This window comes from Heteronotia binoei, chromosome 1 (assembly GCF_032191835.1).
Source record: "Heteronotia binoei isolate CCM8104 ecotype False Entrance Well chromosome 1, APGP_CSIRO_Hbin_v1, whole genome shotgun sequence".
In the NCBI taxonomy this organism is placed as follows: Eukaryota; Metazoa; Chordata; class Lepidosauria; order Squamata; family Gekkonidae; genus Heteronotia; species Heteronotia binoei.
The window spans coordinates 136,379,732-136,400,372 of record NC_083223.1 but is presented as its reverse complement, the minus strand read 5'-3'; the positions used below and the strand labels follow the sequence as shown (position 1 = coordinate 136,400,372).

Here is a 20,641-nt window from a genome sequence, read left to right as displayed (position 1 = left end):
GCATTAATGTAGTTAGTATTAAGGGAGTGTCTCAAAATAGCAGTTCTTACCTCCTTGACTTGTATGTGGAGATCAGAATTAATTCAAAGTACACAAAATTTGTGATAGTGGATAAGTGAATGTGGCTAAAAAGTCCAACATCCTGTATTAGTTTGAGATAGTTTTAAACCAATAGCACCTCAGTTAACTTCAGATACCCCTGGCAGCATATGTAAGGCCTTGGGAAGGATCCATAGAATCCATTGCAATTCTCACGTCTCACTGTAACTCCCTGTGCTGTGCATAATGTGCATCTGGTAGATCTCTTAACTCTAATGACAAACACTTTTGGAGGTGCAAGGATCAGCTTAAAATGCCCCAGGCCATGAAAGAAATGTCACTAACAATTTTGTGTGTCCTGGTTTTGTTTGATGTGCTACATCTGTCCTTAAAAACACATTCATTATATTTAACACTGCAGCTTTTGTGAGCAGCATGCTGTACTAAAAACTTTTTAGACATTTACAACTGTTATTTTATTAAATGGCATCTTAGATTATGATCATCAGAAAGAAAGCCTTTAATACCAATCATAGTGCAAGGACAATTAACCATAAAGAGATGAGAGACATGCTGCAAGATATATCTTCCCTTGCTGATGCTTTTGGATGTTTAAAGATCTTTTGCATATATGTGCGCAGATGAAGGCACAGATACCTTGTCAATGTTTTAGAACGGAAACTGTTCCAAAGCCTTCACATTTCTATGAAAACATCTACTGAAAAGCTTTCATGCTGAGACTAGAACATCATATTTTAAGTGCATGACTGAAAGAATGCCAGTAAAACAGGGAGAATGCATCCAGCAAGATGCCAGGATAGGCAACAAGAGGGAAGGACCAATAACCATTGGAATGCTGTTTGGGCAGAGGAAATACAAAGGAACTTCTGTTGGACGTTGTACATCTGTCCCCGAGTTTGGGGTCTTCCCAGGGAGATTAAAGGAGGCAGTGGTGAGGCAACTCTTAAATAAACTATCTTTGGACTCTACTCATCTGTCCAACTAACATTGAAAACCAGGGCTTTCCTGGCCCTGACCTGGTAGAACACTCTGCCAAGTGAGATGCAGGCCCTGCAGGATTTGATGCAGTTCTGCAGGCCTGCAAGAGATGGCTGAGGGCAGCAACTGTTTCCATTCTCAGACTGGCTCCCTCCTTTCCCTCCCCCCCCGTCTCTCCTCCTTTTGTATCTGTATCTCCTTACTTGCCTAATTGTAGGATACTTATTCTCTCCCTCTGGATAAGGGGAACTAGGTCATAATCTAGTGTCATTGTGATAGATCAGCAGAACTGCAAGAATGAAGAAAGGGTAGGCTATAAATCTAATGTATAAATAAAAATAAATAAAATCTGATTTCCAGGGGGAAAACTTAACCGGAGGAGAAAACAGCAGGAAATAGAATACATGACAATTATTTTCTAGATACAAAAGTAAAAAAATAACAACCAAATACTAGTAGTTTGTGGCCATAAGGGTCAAACCTCAGCTATGATTGCAATATTGGTCATTCATCAGGTGTAACCTTTTGACAACTAAACAAAAATTCTTGTTTTTTTTTAAAGCACAATGAGCTTGAAGTGCCATGCTATGGGAAACATTGCTCAGCTTCTTTTCCACATGAAATGACACCTATGAAGAAAAACTGCTCTTGAATCAAGTTCGCATTTTTTCACCTTAGGTGGGCGAGGCAGTTGGCCCCTTTCCTGGAGCACGACAATCTAGCAACGGTGATTCATGCCACGGTCACCTCGAGGTTGGACTACTGTAATGCCCTCTACATGGGGCTGCCCCTGTGCCGAACCCGGAAGTTGCAGTTAGTGCAGAATGCCGCTGCCCGGCTGTTATTAGGGCTCCCAAGATGGGAGCACATTCGGCCGGGGCTTCGGGACCTGCATTGGCTGCCAATAATATACCAAGTCCGGTACAAGGTGCTGGTTATTACCTTTAAAGCCCTACATGGCCTAGGACATGCCTACCTTAGGGACCGTCTCTCCCCACATGTTCCCCAGAGAGTACTGAGATCGGGTTCTCAAAACCTGCTTGTAATCCCCAGGTCAAAGGAGGCCCATCTGAAATCCACCAGGGACAGGGCCTTTTCGGTAATGGCGCCTTGCTGGTGGAACCAGCTGCTGGAAGAGGTGCGGGCCCTGCGGGACTTTGGGCAGTTCCGCAGGGCCTGTAAGACAGCCCTCTTCCGGCTGGCTTATAACTCTCGGCTTGGCTTCGCGAACGAAGATTTAAGAAGGGTGCAATAGTCCACGTTTGCTGCAGGCTCGCTGGTGGCTGACAAGACCAATGTGGGACAGGCAGGTCCGGCCACAGCGGCTGCAGGGAAAAGTCTGATTTAGGGTTGGTCCTGTAGCAGTGCGATTCTTCCTCAATCTCCTTTTGTCCTCAAGACCAGCTATGCGTGTGTTCTCAAAGGAAGAGACAGCCTGGTGGATGACATTGAAACTTCATGGAAGGTGTAGTGTAGCATCTCAGCAGATTGCTGTTCTATATGTTTTATTATTTTACTGTTTTAAATTGTTTTAAATTGTTGTAAATTGATGTATTTTTAAAGCCAAACTTTATGTTAGATTTTATATGTTGTAAGCTGCCCTGAGCCGCCTTGTTGGGAAGGGCGGGATATAAATTGAAATAAACTGAAAACTGAAACTAAAAACTATGAGAAGTAATCTTCACATTGGCTGCCATTGATGGTGGTGGTTTTACTCCAGCCAGCTTCTGGCAGTTGCTCAGACACTGGGATGAGAGAACAGGTGCTGTGGAGAAGGGCAGATAGTGGAAAGGATGGGCTCTTCCTATTCCTAGAGCAAGGCCCAGATTACAGGTAGGCTCACCACCCTCCAGCTGTGGCTATTTCAAGATGGGAACCACCTGCCAACCACTAATATGACATTTCCTGATTTATTGGAACACAAGGCAGGTGACATATTGGACAACAGTGCTCAGAACAGCTACAAGTGTCATATCAAAGGCCCATATGTGCCTCACAAGCCACTATCATTGATTCAAAAGGAAACGCAACCTTGGGAGCCTTGGAGCTTTAAAATATCTGCTGCAGGCTAGAGAATAACCTTCTTGTAGAGTAGCCTGCTTATGGAGAAGAAACGCAGGCAACTGGGGAAAGGTTTGGAACCATTAAATAAATTTCAAAAGATAACGAGTAACGTTAATGTGTAAATGGAAAGATGATGGGAAGGCAGAAAGAGAGACAAAGGGGATGATCTGGGAGATTTGCATGGCATATACAGAAAGCCTGAAGAGTGAGGAAGATGTCAAATATCTTTTCAAACCCATAGGACTTTGGAGGGTGTGGCTATCACTGCACATTTCTGAATTCTGCCTAGAAGAACTTGACTACTTCACAATTCTTCCTCTGAGGTGAGAAAAAACTAACAAGTCAAACCATGTGTGTCTTGCTAGTGAATCAACTTTTGCACAGATAACCAAAACTACCTTTTACATCTGGGTTAAAGTACCCAAGTATCTGGGATCCAAACTACACGTTCTCATGTTAACAAGTGACTGCCATGGACAGCTGCAGCCATATGGCAGCTGTGAGCAGGGGTGGACACAAACCAGCACACAAGCCAAAATCCAACACAAACTTGCGCTGATTTGGAGCTTGGGAACCAGTGTTTTGGGAAGGCACCTTCCCCAAACATTTACCCAACTTGTGGCCAGTTTGGTCAAGCTGTTTAGGGCCAGCCATCTAAACTTAGCAGAGCAATAGCATGAGGTCTGCAGCTCCACTGTTATGTTTAAATGGCTGTGATTCATTTAGCCCTTAGATTTTGCTTCCTCCTAAGGGGAGGGGGACAAATGGGTAATCCTTGCCCCCTTTCTCCTGGCTGCAGCAAACCACGGCAGGAGAACGACCCTTGGCACTTACCGTGAGGGGTCCTTCTCCTAGGAGGTCAGGAGGACATCTTGGGTGTTTTCCCACCGTCCAATCAGGGAGGCAGGATTCAAAAAACTTCTTCCTCTTCCTGTTGGCTGTGGGAACCACCCCTCAGTTCGGGTGACTCCGAGCAGCAGTGTGTATATAATTGATCTAGAAAAACAAGAAACTTCTAACATACATAACTAACCGTCTGCCGACGGCCTCAGCCTCAGATCTAATAGACTGGCTAGAAGAGGCAGGTCCTAAGCAGACAGAGAAATGAGAAACAAGAAACGGGCCAAACGGGCAACAGACAGTGGTGTGAGAGGCTTAGGTTGACGAAGACAGAAAACATAGAGTATAGGTTGCCCGAGGTAGGGCGATAGACGGGAGGGCAAGATGTCCTCCTGACCTCCTAGGAGAAGGACCCCTCACGGTAAGTGCCAAGGGTCGTTCTCCCTAGGAGGCGGAGGACATCTTGGGTGCTCCTAGAGCAGTAGGTCAATTAGGGTGGGGTCGCCCTACTCAGGTAGGACATGTTGCAGGATTCGTCTACCAAAGGCCGCGTCCGCCGATGCGTAGGTATTCAGTTTGTAGTGTCGCACGAAAGTGGAGATAGAGGACCACGTAGCCGCCTTACACACCTCCTCAACTGAGGCGTTCCTGTTGAAGGCTGCGTTGGTGGCTGCGCTTCTGGTCGAGTGTGCCGTGATTCCTGGTGGAATCTCGAGACGTAATGTCTTGTACGCCTCTGTTATACACTGTTTGATGGCGTAACTAATGGCAGACTTGGACATCTTCAGGCCCAATCTGGGTGCCGTCACGTTGATGAACAAGGAGTCCGTCTTACGTAGAGGTTCTGTTCTGATCAGGTAGATCTTGATTGCCCTGCGTACGTCCAGCGTGTGCCACGTGCGTTCCTTCGGGTGCTTGGGATCCGGACAGAAGGAAGGTAAGTTGATTTCTTGACTTTGGTGGAATTTAGATGAGACCTTAGGTTGGAAGGTAGGGTCCGGGTAGAGGACCACTTTGTCCTTGTGGAATACGCATAGCTCCTTTTTTGCCGACAGGGCTCCGATTTCGGAAACCCTTCTGGCTGACATTATTGCCACCAGGAAGATCGTCTTCATGCGCATCATCCTAAGGGGCACAGACATGAGTGGCTCGAAGGGCGGACCTGTTAGGGCTGACAGCACCGGGTTCAGTCTCCAGGTCGGAAAACGGTGAGATTGAGGCGGCGAGCTCAAGGAGGCCCCTCTAAGGAACCGTCGGATGTGAGGGTGGGACGGCAGGCTCGTGCCCTCCACCTGTTGCAGCACTGAGGACAGAGCTGCGATCTGTCGCCTGAGGGTGGCTGGCCTCAGGCCTGACTGCAGACCGTCCTGAAGGAATTGGAGGACCTTAGGGACAGAAGGACGTAAAGGGTCCACCTTCTTCCTCCGGCACCACCTGTGGAAGGCCTTCCAAGACATGTTATAGATCCGCGTGGTGGATTCTTTTCTAGAAGCTAGTATGGTGCTAGTCACCTCACTAGTATACCCTAGATCTAATAGCGATCTCCTCTCAACCTCCACGCGGTCAATCTCAGCCATTCTGGGTGAGGGTGCCACACAGGCCCCTGCAGCAGCATGTCTGGCCAGGTCGGTAAATGGAGTGGTTCCTCCATGGCCATCTGTTGGATTGAAGAAAACCATGGACGTCGAGGCCACCAGGGTGCAACCAAGATGACCTCGGCCCCCAGTGTCCTGATCTTTCTGAGTAACCTCGGAATGACTGGAATTGGAGGGAAGGCATACAGCAGATCTTGAGGCCACGGGGATGTTAGCGCGTCTGTGGCCTCCGCCTGACTGTGGAAGTACCTTGTGAAGAATCGGGGAAGTTGGTGGTTTTGATGAGATGCGAATAGGTCCAGTGCTGGAGATCCAAAATGCTCCGCTATCTTCAGGAACAGAGACTTGTTGAGAGACCACTCTCCCGCCTGGATGTTTTCCCGGCTGAGCCAGTCTGCCTTGACGTTGCACGTCCCTTTGATGTGTTCCGCTCTTATCGACTTCAGGTGGCACTCCGCCCATTTGAACAGCTTCTCGGCCTCCCTGTAGAGGGAGCTGGACCTGGATCCCCCTTGATTGTTTATGTAGGCTTTCGCTGCTATGTTGTCTGTTCGTATCAGGACATGCTGTCCAGATACTTGGTCCTGGAAGTGAAGCAAGGCTAGCCGGATTGCCCGAAGCTCCAAGAGGTTGATTGGCAGGTTCGATTCCTTGGGCGTCCACCGACCCTGTGTGGGTGTCTCGTTTAGGGTTGCCCCCCAACCCGATAGGCTGGCGTCCGAAAACAGTTGCAACTCTCCCTCTGCGAAGAAGATTCTCCCCCGACGCAGGTTGCTGGCCTTGGTCCACCACATCAGGCTCTCCTTTACCCCCATGGGCAACGTCAGTGATATGGAGCTTCTCTCCATGATTTGAAGCTGGTAGGGACGTAGAAACATCTGCAGTTGCCTGGTGTGATGGCGTCCCCATTGCAAGGCCTCTAGGTTTGAAATTAGAAGGCCCATGAGTTTTGCCAGCATCTGGAGCGTCGATGCCGGCTCTTGAATCACCTGTCGCACGAGCGTCACGGTCTTCAAGATCTTGGCTTCTGGGAGGAAGATGGATCTCAGGTTCGTGTCGATTATCATGCCCAGGTGCTCCAGTCTCTGGGTTGGCCGCAAGTGGCTCTTGTCCAGATTGATTAGGAAACCGTGTTGCTGAAGGCAGTTGATGGTACTCCGGACGTCCTGCTCTGCATTCCTCCTCGACGAGGATCTTAGTAACAGGTCGTCGAGGTACGGGTGAACGTGTATGCCTCTCTGCCTGAGGAGGGCGATCAGGTTCACCAACACCTTGGTGAACACCCGTGGGGCCGTTGCCAGGCCGAAGGGCAGGGCTCTGAACTGGTAGTGACGTCCGTTCACGCAGAAACGTAGGAATTTGCGATGGGCAGGTAGAATCGGAATATGAAGGTAGGCCTCTGTCAGGTCCAGCGAAGCCATGTAGTCCCCGTGACTCAGGGCCTCTGTTATTGACTTGATGGATTCCATCCTGAAGCGGCGTAGCTTGATATTCCTGTTCAGAAATTTTAAGTCCAGAATTGCCCTCCAGTCCCCATTCTTTTTGGGAACTGTGAAAAAGATAGAATAAACACCTAGATATTTCTGCTTCGTAGGAACTTGTTCTATTGCAGCAATATCCAGAAGGTGGCGTATAGCTTTGAAGGTGACCTCCCTCCGCTCTGGGTTCGAGCGAAGGGGGGAGATGATGAAGCGATCTGGGGGGGTGCGCCTGAACTCTATCGGGTAGCCCCGAGATACAATTTCTAGAGTGCAAGAGTCCGCCTGCGACTCCGCCCAGGCCTGATGGAAGTGTAGCAGGCGGCCCCCTACTGGGATGCGCTCCCAGTCATGCTTTATTGGGCTTGGAGCCCCTCTCAAACTTGTCCGATCTCTCGGGCTGGTTTCTGTGGAATCTGGGGTTGGAGAAGCCCTTACGGAAATTCTGCTTGGGTTGACCCCAGGCTGCTTTTCTAAACTCTTGCTTGGGCTTTGGGGCGCTGGAGGAGGTCCGAAAGGAACTAGGTCCAAATCCTCGTCTGTCTGGACGTCTGAGGAACTTGGGCATAGCTTTCTTTTTGTCCCGTGTCTCCACGAGGATCTTTTCCAGGGCGTCTCCGAATAACTTCTCTCCTTGAAAAGGGTAGGCTGACACGATTGATTTTGAGTGTATGTCGGCCGGCCAGGCCCTAAGCCACAGGCCCCTTCTTGTCACGGCGTTGGACGCCATAGCTCTGGCAGAGAAGGTAAGGGCGTCCAGGGAAGCATCTGCTGAGAATTCAGCTGCCCGCAGGAGTCTGCTGGTGCCCTCAAGGATCTTTTTATCTGCGTCTGGTAGAAGCTGTGAAAGACGCCTTATCCACACTATGGCTGCTCTAGATACTATGGAGTTAGCAGCAGCAGCCTTAATGGCAAAGGCCGTAGCCTCGTGTGTCCTCTTCACGGCCAGGTCAATTTTTCTGTCCCAGCTGTCCCGAACGGACCCCTGGCCGTCCTCTGCTAGCAACCCATGGGACTGTAAAGCTGCCACCGGCGCATCTACCAGGGGTACCTGTAGCATATCATTGGCAAAGGTGGGCAGCTCATACAACTTCCTGACAGAGTTGGGAACCTGCCTGCTGGCACTTGGCTTGGCCCACTCTGCTTTCAGTTGGCGCTCGAAAAATACTGGGAAGGGGAAGGCCCTGTCAGGAGAACGATACTTTGGAAAAAACTCTGAGTTCCCCTCGGACTTGTTCTTGGGGTTGGTCAGAGAACTGGGAGCCTCCTGTTCCTCAGGGGCCGCCTGGAGGTCCAGGGCAGCTAACACCTTGGCCAGAAGAGGCTGGAATTCTTCCGCCCTGAAGAAACGTGAGGAGGGTTCTGGCACAGACGCACCTTCTATCTCCTCATCAGAAAGAAATTCGCCCTCCTCCCGTTCTCCCTCTTCTGACTCCTCCGACTGATCCCCATACTGGGATCTCTCACCTTCCAGAGGATCATTGACTAAATAACCCCTGGTGGCCCTAGGGTAGTGGTCTTGGACCCTGGGCCTCTTAGGCGATGGAGATCTGGAGGGGGGACGTGGGCTAGAGGGCCTTCGTCTCCTATGGGTGGCTGCTTCCACTGCAGCACCCACTGTCTGTCTTATCGACTCTAAAAAATCAGCAAATAAAGAGGGTCCCATAGTGGGTACGTTACCCAAGCCCGCCCGGGGCTGGCTGGTCTGTGCAGCTTCCTGGTGTGCCTGGGCCTCGTGGAGATCGAAGTCTCCCGCCTGGAGGGTGGCATCCGCCGGTCCCCGTCTCTGCAGACTGCCCAGCTGCTGGTCGCCGTCCTTATGCGCCTTCCTGCGCTTCTCGGAATGGCCATCGGGGCCAGATCGGCATTCTGAGGAGGAGGCCTCCTCCGCTGCCGACGACGACCAGCGCCGCCTGCGCTCGTTCTCCGCTCCTCTTCTGCCCCTACAGGGCACGTTGCCGGCAGCCGTGGCAAGCCCCGCGGTCATGCCGGCTCCGGAAGGCGGCCTTTCGGCCCCGCGCAGAGCGCTGGGGGCCGAGTCGTCCATCAAGAAGGCGTCCCTCGCTCTGCGCGCCATCAGCTGACCTCTCTCTCTTCGCGCCGCGGCTTGAAAGTACACAGCTCGGGCCGCCGGCGCGCCGCTCCTCTTCGTTGAGAGGAAGAAGGTGGAAGAGGGAGGGAGGCTTAGAGGAGGGATCAGAGGCAGCAAGTTGGTTAAGAAAACAATCAGGTAAGGCAAAGGACAAGGTGAGGAAGAAATCTACTAGGCTAGAGAGAGAAAGGGTAAAAAGGTAAGCAGGAAAGGATAGGAACCTATCCTAGCACATGCTCTCCCTGTCGAGGCAGGAAAAGAACTGAGGGGTGGTTCCCACAGCCAACAGGAAGAGGAAGAAGTTTTTTGAATCCTGCCTCCCTGATTGGACGGTGGGAAAACACCCAAGATGTCCTCCGCCTCCTAGGGAGAAAGGGGGAACCAAACTTGCTGGACTGGTTCAGGTGGGGCCTGTTTGGTGCAGGGTTCAGTTTGCGGGTCACCCCAAATCAAACAGCCCTTTTTAGGTTTGTGTCCATTGTTAGGTGTGAGTTCCCTGGAAGAACTCAAGTGTGAAGAGAAGCAGAGGTCTGCTTGGATTAGGACCACAAGTGCAGAGGTAAGAGAGGCTTCAGTCCAGCCCCCATTGTTATCCAGAGCAAAGTGGTCCCAGGAATATTATTTGCTCCATCAGAAAGCTGGAGGAGCACATAATGCTTGCATGTACAGTTCTCCTATGGGGCATATAAAGCCTCCTGAGGAGTGTATTGAATTGGGAAAACAGCACGGGGGAGGTTGAAGACCTTTCCCTGTCCCATGCTGTGATCCCAATCCAAATCAGACACTTGTACCACTTCAGAATTAAGTTCTCATAGCAAAACACAGCTGGTATTCTGTTTCAAGTTCCTGTGGCACTCATGTGTTATTTATTTAGAAAACTGTATGCTGCCTCTCACTGAATCTGCCAGAGGCAGCTTGCAAAACATTAAAATATGCTAATTAACATCCAGTATTAAAAACCCAGCCTAGCATAAAAATATAAAACTATAAAAACATCATTGGCAGCTTAAAGTAAGAGTTTCCATACTAAAATAATGTTAAAATCTCAATTTATTAATAAAAACCCTGGGAGAACAGAAATACTTTGGCCTGCACCTAGAATTACTGTTGGATAAGCAATTGTGGCCAGGAATTCTTTTCACTAATTTTGACTGGTTACACTGGGCAGAAAAGATCTGGGCACTATCTTTTTGTTTCTGTGACCAATTCAAAATGCTGTTGTTGACCTTTGGAGTTCTATACAGCTGGGCACCAAAATACCTGAAGGCCCACCCATTCTTGAATGGATCTACAAAGCCACTACAGCCACCTTCTGAGGCCCTACTTTAAACACCCCTGCTTTCTGAGATTACATGGGTGGTAATCAAGGAGACTGCCTTCTCAGAAAGAGAAGAGGGGGTTGGTTTAAACTGTTTTTATAATGTTTGCTGCCCTGGTGGGACATAAAAGCTGCCCTGGTGGGACAAAAAAAGTACAAATTTTGCAAATAAATAATATAGGAAAACATCGCTGTAAGAATATGCAGACAGGGCTGGCCATTCCATTTGCTACGTTCCTAGCTTTAGGAGAACATAATTTTTTTCCCCTCCACACACTGGTTGGAACAAACAAACCAAGGACCTTTTGGCCTTCCCATCAGACTCTCCTGGAAGAGCTACATTCATGATCAAGAGTCATGCTCCTTGACTGAGTTATAAATGCTCCCTGAGTTTTAACGTTCATGTCTGACTGAGAGCTATAGGTACATATTACACAGTTCATATTTTCAGAAACAGACCTGATTTAAGCAGCAGTTGTTTTATCGTCTCTGACTGGAATGTAAAAGTGCAAGTTCCTGCCTGATGACTCTTCTGAGAACTTATAAAAACTAAATAGATGTACATTTTGCGAGTAAATGTCAGGCAGTAAAATGTCAAGTAAGAATTTAATGCATCCCTCTTTCAATTATACTGCTACATTTTAGTATTTTTATAAGTGGATCCACCTCCACTTAAATACATACAATTCAAAGTCTCCATAATGATCAGAGAGTGCTCCCACATCTATGAGCCGGCAGAATTCTAAACTGAAGACTTTACCTCAACTTTCAAATTATTTTTATAGATTCACATTTAAAAATATAAATGTATATGCAAAGATTTCAGTACTAAATATTTTTATAATAAATTTTGCTTAGTTTTATGTTGAAGTAAATTTTGTGAAGTTTACTCCAGGGATACAACATTCTAGGCTGGGGTCAATATTTGCAGGATCCCTTTTTGAATGGAAAGTAAAAGGTCATGTTCTTCAAGCTCCACTTGCCAAGAACATCAGCGACTACTGTGGAGTATTAGTGCTGATGTTTTTACTGGTAGCCACAACTGTACAACTGGTAGTCAAAATTTCAGGTTTTAGGGAACTGTCTAGATGGTACTTACTGCGACAATATACGCAGCTGGTAGTTATTCTCATGACTATGAGATACTCTTCCATATTAACTAAAGGAAAACCAAGCAATTTCAATAGCATGAGAGCCAAATGTCTTTAATATTTACTACCCCAAAATGATTCTTTAAAAATACCTTCATCACTAAAACAAAAGGCCACACAAAATGTAAATTATAATGAAAACAAACCTCTAATAAGTGCTACAACATACTCAAGAATTCATGTGCAATTATCCTTTTTCTGGATCCAGACTAATGTGAACAAATCCCAAATACACCCCCCTATCCAGTTCTTGGTATGTATTATGCTATTATTGCACAAGCTGATATGCTTGAGATGTTAAATTTGTAGACCATTTTTCCTCCAACTTCAGAGCACCATTTTAGCCCCATAACAGCTCTGTGAGGTAGGTTAGCCTGCGTGCCTTACCCAAGGCTACCTGACAAATGTTAAACAGGTATCTGAACTTGGGTTTCAAACCAACAGTCTAGCTACCTCATTAGACTGGTATATAAAAGCCCACATGCACTCTCATGACATTCACTTCAACTATTAAATATCTCAGTCACTACTAGCGTCTAAGCAGAAAGGTATTAATATTTAATTGTAACATTTATGCAGATATATTGACACATATTTCTAACTTTCATATGTCTTCTAATATGAAGTCTAAATTACAAAACCTTTCAGGTTCTTCTCCCCTTCAAATTATGAAGGACCAGCTAATGGTAAAAAGGTGTAAACCTTTGAACAAACGTAGTTGGCTTGTACTATTGGAATATGTTTACTATCCTCCCTGAGGATAGCAAAATTCCTTTAATTCATTCTACAGATCAGTAAAATGTCAGATAACTTTGTGCCCCATCTTGTCATCAAGTTTGATTTTGTAAGGAAGTAGCAACACCTTTAACATAAACAACCTTAGAGTCTTTGGAACAAAAAGCTCCTATGAGCAATTTTCCTTCAATGTTCCAATAAGGCAATGGTCAAGTAGTCCTAGAACAGGTGCATCCGGTGTATAATGTTCCTCCTCACACCTGATTCTGCTCTCATGTTCAACATTTTCCATGGCTGCTCTAACTAGTCCTCTGAAAGTAGCAATATGATAAATGGACAGGAAAGGTAAATGCAACAAATCACATCAGAGTATTTAATTGGCTTTGACTTCTAATTTTGAAACTGTGAGGTTTTCATCCATCCATGCCACAGGAAGAATCCAATCCTGCACCTTCTGGTAGAAAGAAATACTAAATTGTTACAATAGAAATGCAACGTTTATATATAAAGTACTGTTAGTTCATATGTTTTTTTCCTATAGGTTAAAATAACATTCTGAGATCATTCCTGCAGCTTTATGGAAACCAACTACATGATAAGTTTCTTAGGTGCTAGCATGAGAAAGTTATAATGTCTAAATAAAAATAGCAAAACAGCTCAATGACTCATCATATCGTACAAAGCTGTGAAATATTACAGTCCAGGACTGAATGTTTGTATATTAAATAACTGAACACAATGTGCAAAGGATTAAATTTGTTAAGTGACACATGTTCAATTGATCGTAGCTGAATAATAACACTTTGTACTAAATCTAAGGATTCTTTCATGCATTGTCAGATAAACATTATCACCATATATCTACAAATTCTGTACTGCACTGAAAAGAGGTAGATATACTAAAGAAGGAAAAGAAATCAGGACTAAATAAGATAAAGATGATGCAAGGATCAACAAAGCTTTCAACATTTCAGGTAGCATGGTGTTAGAGCTGAACTACCCCACAATTATTTCTCACTTAAGAAACAGTATACAGCCACATCAAAGCATCACTTTGGTGATACCACCTCTGGACAAATTCACTTGTAGATAATCAGTTTTAAGGAGTTGCAATAGCATATCAGCTGTAATCAACCAACATGGCTAAACAAGTCTGATTAAAAAGCAAACAATCACTACTCATAAACTCAACTTTCATTATTATATAATTGAGACTGTAATCCTATGCATATTTACTCGGGAACAAGTCTGACATAATTTAATTCTGAGTAAGCACATACAGGATCTCACTGCAACAACTCTTTTATTTTATACAAAGAAACAAAAATAAAGGCACATATATAAGGATTATGGGTGCTTGTGAGATACTTTTGAAGTGAACATTGTTGCTGGCTCAGCTGTCTGCATTTCTTGTTAGAAGAGAAAGCTTAGTGATTTCATCTTAAAAAAGCAAAATATCCATTATCTTTTGAGTACAAACTAGAATTTTTTTCCTCCTGAAAATTAGGCCGGAGAGGGAACAAAGCTGTACAGAAGTATATTCCTAAATCTCATCAAATCACTGAGTAACTATTTTTGTCTGCTATTAAAGCTTTGATGGATTAGCCTATAAATCACACATGAAAGCTATCAGCTCTAGTTTCACAAGATAAAAAAAAACTGTTAATCTTAAATAGCAAAAGTGGATTCTACAATCCAAACTAATCTAAAATTAACCTGTAATTAAAGTTTACAGTGGAAAATCCCATTATTTATAGCTGATAAAGGGCAAGAATCTATACGATTTATCTGCTTTGTTCATGAGTTAGTGAACATCTGAAAACATATAAATGAGTTGAACCCACTTTCGCTCTGGCAGAAGCCCTCCTCTTGTGGAAGAGGACTACTTAAAATTAGAGGAAGGGAGTTGTGGGCTGTAAGACACTAGGTCTGCGGTAACATTACTGAAATTTTTTTAAAAAAATTATACACAATTACTAAATTTGCTTTTCAAAGCAGTGATACCAGCAATGGCTACAAGAGCTACAGTAGTATGTCACGTTGTTAAGACCTATGGAACTGCATAATACAGCTAACCACCCAGGCCAAACTTTATAGCAAGAATGCAGCCCAACACAAATATGTCATGAAACCATATAAAACCACTAGCTAGAATATCTAAAACTCTCATAGTGTGTGTTCTTCTGCAATTTTCAAATGAAATCCGTCTATTTCTGCTCAGCGCACAGCAACTCAGATTTATGCATGCTTTATCACTGTTGCATAAACAGCAGTGATCAGATCACTTCACTATGCTGCACTCTTGAAGATTATCTTTAAATTTCTAAATAGAATTAAGCAGAAACATTCTAACCACCTACGGCAATCATTATTTAATGAATATCAAAAGACAATGTACAAGGAACAAAGTGTTCAGATCAAGTTTTCAAATACTGTAATCACTTTTAAACTGGAGGGGGCACCTTTCAGTAAAACAATTACTAAATTTCAGTTCAACAAAAAGATAACTCACATTATTGACTATGTTTTATAGTTAATCACCGCTTTCCTTTTAACTTTCATCATCTTACAAAAACAAAAAACCCTGAATGCTATAAAGCCTGGCAGATTAGCATTTATAATGATAATTCTCAAACTCACCTTCTTTGAATTACAAGATGCTCTTTTCTGTGCAAAAGAGCTTATATATCATAGGACAGTCTGCTCGTAATAGATTATCTTACCCCTTTTTGTTATTAACAAATGACCACTACACATCAAACTTTTTAAAACTTTCAAAAGGAGAAAAAGTACATGAGTACATGAGACCAACTTCTCCACTATTCATCAAAGTCCAGGTCCTGAAAAATACATTCCATTTCTAGCACATAGTACTACACTTTAAGAGACAACTATAAGAAAGTGATCCTCAGTGAATATGAATTCCTAAGGTGCCAGCATCAAACCTTTAGGGAGCAACTAGGCACTGGGATCTTTCCAGCCTAGTTTAAGTGAAATAACAAACAAATGAGGACAGAATTAATTATCGACATAGGTAGCTTCTTTGTCTCAATAATCTGTCCAGACTATCTTTAGAGCATTTGCTATCTTGTGATTTTTTTTTTAAAAAAAGAGGCTCAATATGGTTGGCCAACAGCTGCTGATTTCAGATATTCACTGCAAACACATATGCACAAAGTATTTTACTTCTACGACTTCCTATCCAGAACACAAGAAGTATTACAAAAAAGGACAATTCAAATATTTGCTTCAATTTTTGCTTCAATGCATATCCACACTTTAACCCCCATCTAACTGTATCAGACTTCATTTTCCAAAGTAATATGGATTTAGCAGATCAAATGTTAATTTCACCTGACCCATCAGCTTATATTATTTTTGCTACCTAAAGAATGTGAAAGACAAATTTTCATTTTATAACCTAATTCCATTTCAGTTTTATTTAACTGTCTACATTATTCTGTGAGTGTGTGCACATACACTATCACACACAGAAACAGTGGTATCTACATACAGTTTTACACAAATATTTACATACATAATGTTATACACAAACTAATGTGATTCCATGATTTTTTTAGTAGAAAGGCATATGCTTTTCATAGCACATTTAATTGTTGCACTGGTCTTACAAGGGTACTATAAACCTTTTGCAACAATTAGTAAAGCACAGTTCATCCAGAATTGTATAGATTGTATATAAAAAATACAATACCTAGAATGTTTACCAAACAAATAACGCTTTATTGGGATCTAAAAAAACATTAAAACGTATGTTAATTTTCTTTTTTTTTTAACCCACTGCAGTATGAGAAACAATCACGAACACTTACTATTAAGAAACAGAGACTAGAATGCAGAAATTTCAACAACACCCCATCTCTGTATTAATTATGCTACTTTTTTTGCCAAGCTGCAGGAACATATAATATCACAGCTCTGCCTATGCTTTAAAATTCTGCAGCAGCCTAAAAACCTGAACAAGATATACCAGCACCTGTTTTCAAGTATAACAATTTCCATGGCCAACTTAATAGCAATTACCTAAAACTTTCATTTCTTCCATAGGAAGTCTTTGTTTGACAAGCCGTTTTTTAATCCTTGTGAAGTAAAAGTGGGGCAACTTTGTGTTTTACCAGAAAAATTAAAAAAGGAAAAGAAAAGTTTACCTACCATGTTCAAATTAAGAACAATATTCTATACAAGTCAGTTGTACAGCTACTTAAGTGAAATATGAACATGAACATTAGATTAACTTAATTCTGGCAGACAAAAGTGAACTACTAAGGTCCAGTCAGCCATTCATTTATTACAGAGAGAGATGACAACTTTACAAAAGGTATCTTTTTACCTACTGAGTGATGATTATGTCCCCTCAGTTTCTGTGCTTTCTACCACTGGTTCACTTTCTAATTCAGCTTCTGTGTCACTCTTCTCTTTTTTTATGTCACTTGAAGTAGCCAGCTTTTCATAAAGTTCCGATTCATCCTGTGCTTGCACATCAGGTGGCTGGCTCTCTGTCTCTGTGTTTTCACCATTTACTTGGGGCACGCTATCAGCTTTTGGTTGAGAACTGCCCCCTTCAAAATATTCAAATGCTCTTGGGTGTGGAGGGGGTATCCAGTTATTCTGTAATCTCTCTCTCCCAAATCTGTTTCCATTGATTTCTCTGCCAAAATTAAAATCTCTGTCATCCCTGTCCCTTTGCCTTTCCCAGGGTCTACGGCGGTCATCAAAGTCTCTGTGAGCATCCTGTTCCAGGCCCCTGTTCCAGGTAGGGCCACTTCGAGTTTCAAATCTGAAGTTTGTTTGTCGATATCTCTCTCGATCTTCCTGGAAGCCTTTAAGACCACCATATGTAGGAAAAGAATGATGCTCTCTTTCATCATAATCTCCTCTTTGTCCCCAGTGCTTATCAGAATTGTAAGCAAAATGCTCTCTACGGCCAAGAGTATCTATACCTGGTCTTCCAAAGTTCTCTCTTAAATCTATGTGTGGCCTGGCAAGATGATCTCTTCCATCTACTGGAGGCCTTCCTAGATTTTCTCTTGGATCCAGTGGTGGCCGTCCCATGGGATCCCTAATATCCACTGAAGATGGACGATTAAGGTTTTCTCTGTTTTCCACAGGAGGAAAGCGATAATCTCTGTCTCCTTCCTGCTGAATGCTGTCATCTCCAAGTGATAACCTTTTATCTGGATTAGAAATATTATCAATGCTTTGCCTACCAGAAGTTCCAAAAGGCCTCTCAGTTTGATTAAAAAGATCTCCTGGAAGGAACGCTCTAGGTGGAGGAGGAAGCGATGGGTCAAGGATTGCTGGAGGAGGAATATTACGCTGTGGTGGCATGCCAGGTTGCAGCAGTGGAAATCTTGGCCCATGTGGCTGTGGCATTAGTCCTGACCGGATATCTACCAAAGGCATTCCGGGCAACCTTTGACTTGCAATACCTAAATGGGGTATGTTTTGAAGCCCAGTGGGTGGCTGTAGCCCTAGAAGTCCCGAACCACTTGAAATATTTGGTGGTGGTACACCTAATAGTCCAGAACTACTTGAGACCATTGGTGGTGGTAATCCCAGAATCCCTGTGTTACTTGACACAATGGGTGGCTGGAGTGCTGACAGAAGCCCAGAACTACTTGACACTAAAGGTGGCTGGACTCCTGTCAAAAGTCCAGAACTACTTGACACTATGGGAGGCTGGAGTCCCATGAGAAGGCTAGAGCTGCTTGAGACATTCATGGGCTGGAGTCCTGTAAGAAGCCCGGAGCTGCTTGAGACACTGGGTGGCTGAATACCCGTAAGAAGCCCGGAGTTGCTTGAAGCACTAGGTGGCTGAACTCTTGTCAAAAGTCCCGAGCTACTTGAGACATTAGGCTGCACGAGCCCTGAGCTATTTGAGACACTGGGTGGCTGCACTCCAAGCACAAGCCCAGAACTGGTTGAGACACTGGGTGGCTGTAGTCCCCCAATAAGTCCAGAAGTGCTTGAAACGTCATCAAGAGCTGAAATACAAATACAAAAATTGACATTAGCAGAACTGTTCCTAATATTTAAACTGCTAGGGTTTTATTAATTGTTATTTATAGTGCTAAAAAAACAGATATATTTGAATTGCAGGTTAAACAAGAATCATCTGTCTCTGGAGCAGTATCATGTGAGACTGTTAGTATTTTCAGTTAAATCATTCTGTGGGTTTTCCCTACGTACTAACAGTTGCAACTTAGTGGAAACAACAATTTTCTCTGTAGGGAAAATGGGAAATATGAGACCAGCTTGTTGATCAGAGCCAAAACCTTCCACTCTGATCAACAAGTTTGATTTCTCATATCAATTTAGAATTATATCTGTTTAGAGAAAAACAGACAAAACATATAAAACTTGAGATTAGGTTATGAAATGGGCATGGTTTTGAACTACTTAATTACTGGATGCTTGAGGTAAAAAGACCAACAGAAATAAAAAAAAATCTGAAAGACAATCAAGGCTGAAGAATGTAATTTCCCACCTCAACTAAAATGTGGACTACAAAAGTCTTGTGATGCTAGTAAAAAGTGAATTATATATGACGAACAATCCAAATAGGAAGAAACAGGAGAAAATATGTTCTACACATTATAACTAGGAGTTCTAGACATGCTAAACTACCACCATTTCTCTTGCAAAAAGAAATGGAATACTTCTTGATCTCAGAGATTTTAAAAAACTGTAACAGTAGCCCTTCATTGTGTGTCTTTTGTTGAACCTGGAATGGCTAAATCAGGGGTGTAAAACTCATCTGCTAGAAGGGCCAGATCTGACACAAATGGAATTTTGTGGGGCAAGGCCATGTGTGTCATAAAATGTAATGTGATCTAGGAGATTTAAATTATATTATTTTTAACTTAAAGTACAAATATTCTTAAAACTCTTGCAATATTTTGTTTAAAATGGAAAGGTGGGGAATAGTGGGATTTGGCAATACAATTTTTAAAATAGAACATCAAGAAAAAGCACAAGGATCACAGCAGAAACGAAAAAATATAAAATGCTCAGATCCTGGGAAAACAATGAAATGGCATTGCAAGCTTCTCCCCATTCCTTGGGGTCCACTCAGAATTGTGATGGCTCTCCAGTATAATATCCTCCTTTTGGTTGTGGGTTCTCAGGTTAGAGTACTCACTAGGTCAGGTCCATTCAGCAGAGACAAGCTGGCTCAAAACTTCAACCCTTTATTTGTAAGCACACAACTCCAGGAAGCATGAGCTTCAGCTGTCTATATAGGAACACTGAAACACACTGCAGCACAAAGTTGCAAGGAAAACATTTTCCATTAAGTAGAATCCTATCTATCTGGGCACAGAGATCTTAATGTAAAATCCATTCCACGTTTTCTTTGCAGCTTTGCTTCCTTCTCCTGTCTGCAAAGATGAGGCCGAAAAGAGGGAAACTTCAGTAGCCTCGGAGCTTCAGACATGAGGACAGGAAGGGGAGAAGGGGGGAGAAAAAGCTCCACATGCTTGATTAAAGCTCTGGGCAGGCCGTTTCTGGCCCACCAGCCAGACATTTGATGTCCCTGGCTTAAAAGGTATTGTGTGTAAACAGGAAGGCTTCCCTGTGTAGTCAAAACCTGCACTGTCAAGGAAATGGCTCAGCTGTGTTCTATAGAGATGTCTGAACACTGGGCCAGTTCAACTAACACTGTTCACTGGCTGAATTAGGCAACTGCAGGGCCAGCCCTAGACTATCTGGCACCCTAGGCAAAGCCAACTTCTGCCCCACCCCCGGGGTAATCAATTTTCAAAAATAGATGAATTATCACCATGACTTTCAGGAGTGTGCACACACACACACAAAACAAAGAACCCAACTTGAAACTGCTATTTTTTAAAATAATTGTGAGAACAAGTAATACAACAGTCCTTCATTTTCTGTGGATCTCTGAGGTGCTACTGGATTTGAATCTAGCTCTTCTACTGCAGACTAACACATACACACACACCCTTTTTTAAAGGCCTATCTCTGGAGCAATATATGACATCAGGCTCCTATTTCAACCAAGACTAACTAAACCTTTAGCAGAAAATAATATTGCCAGTCCACAAGAAACCTGCTTATTGTAAAAATTAAATCCACTGTGCAACTGTTTACCAGCATCAAATGGTAGCATCAAAGCTTGCAGAGGAATAAACTATGTTTTTACCGCAGACCTCCATGTAATATCAAATAAGGCAAAACAAATAATGCATTGCACTCCATGGTGGGACATCAATATTACCAATCTGCTGGGTGTTATGTTGACACAACTGGTTGTGGATTTAACTTCTGAAGAATGAACCTGCGTGATTTGT

At 43.7% G+C, this 20,641-nt stretch overlaps 1 protein-coding gene across 4 annotated transcripts in view; it reads right to left on the bottom strand.

The window, feature by feature from the left end:
* The window catches only part of SCAF8 (SR-related CTD associated factor 8), a 145,956-nt gene that overhangs the window by 45,987 nt on the left and 79,328 nt on the right, over window positions 1-20,641 (bottom strand). For 2 of the 4 annotated variants that reach the window (XM_060241121.1, XM_060241149.1), the window contains exon 20: window positions 15,718-18,316. In XM_060241121.1, the coding sequence (XP_060097104.1) occupies window positions 16,677-18,316 (1,640 nt within the window). In that variant the 3' untranslated portion in view covers window positions 15,718-16,676. Of the gene's footprint in view, window positions 1-12,631; window positions 12,766-15,717; window positions 18,317-20,641 lie in introns of those variants that run through there. The other 2 variants (XM_060241139.1, XM_060241129.1) reach the window with 2 other exon arrangements.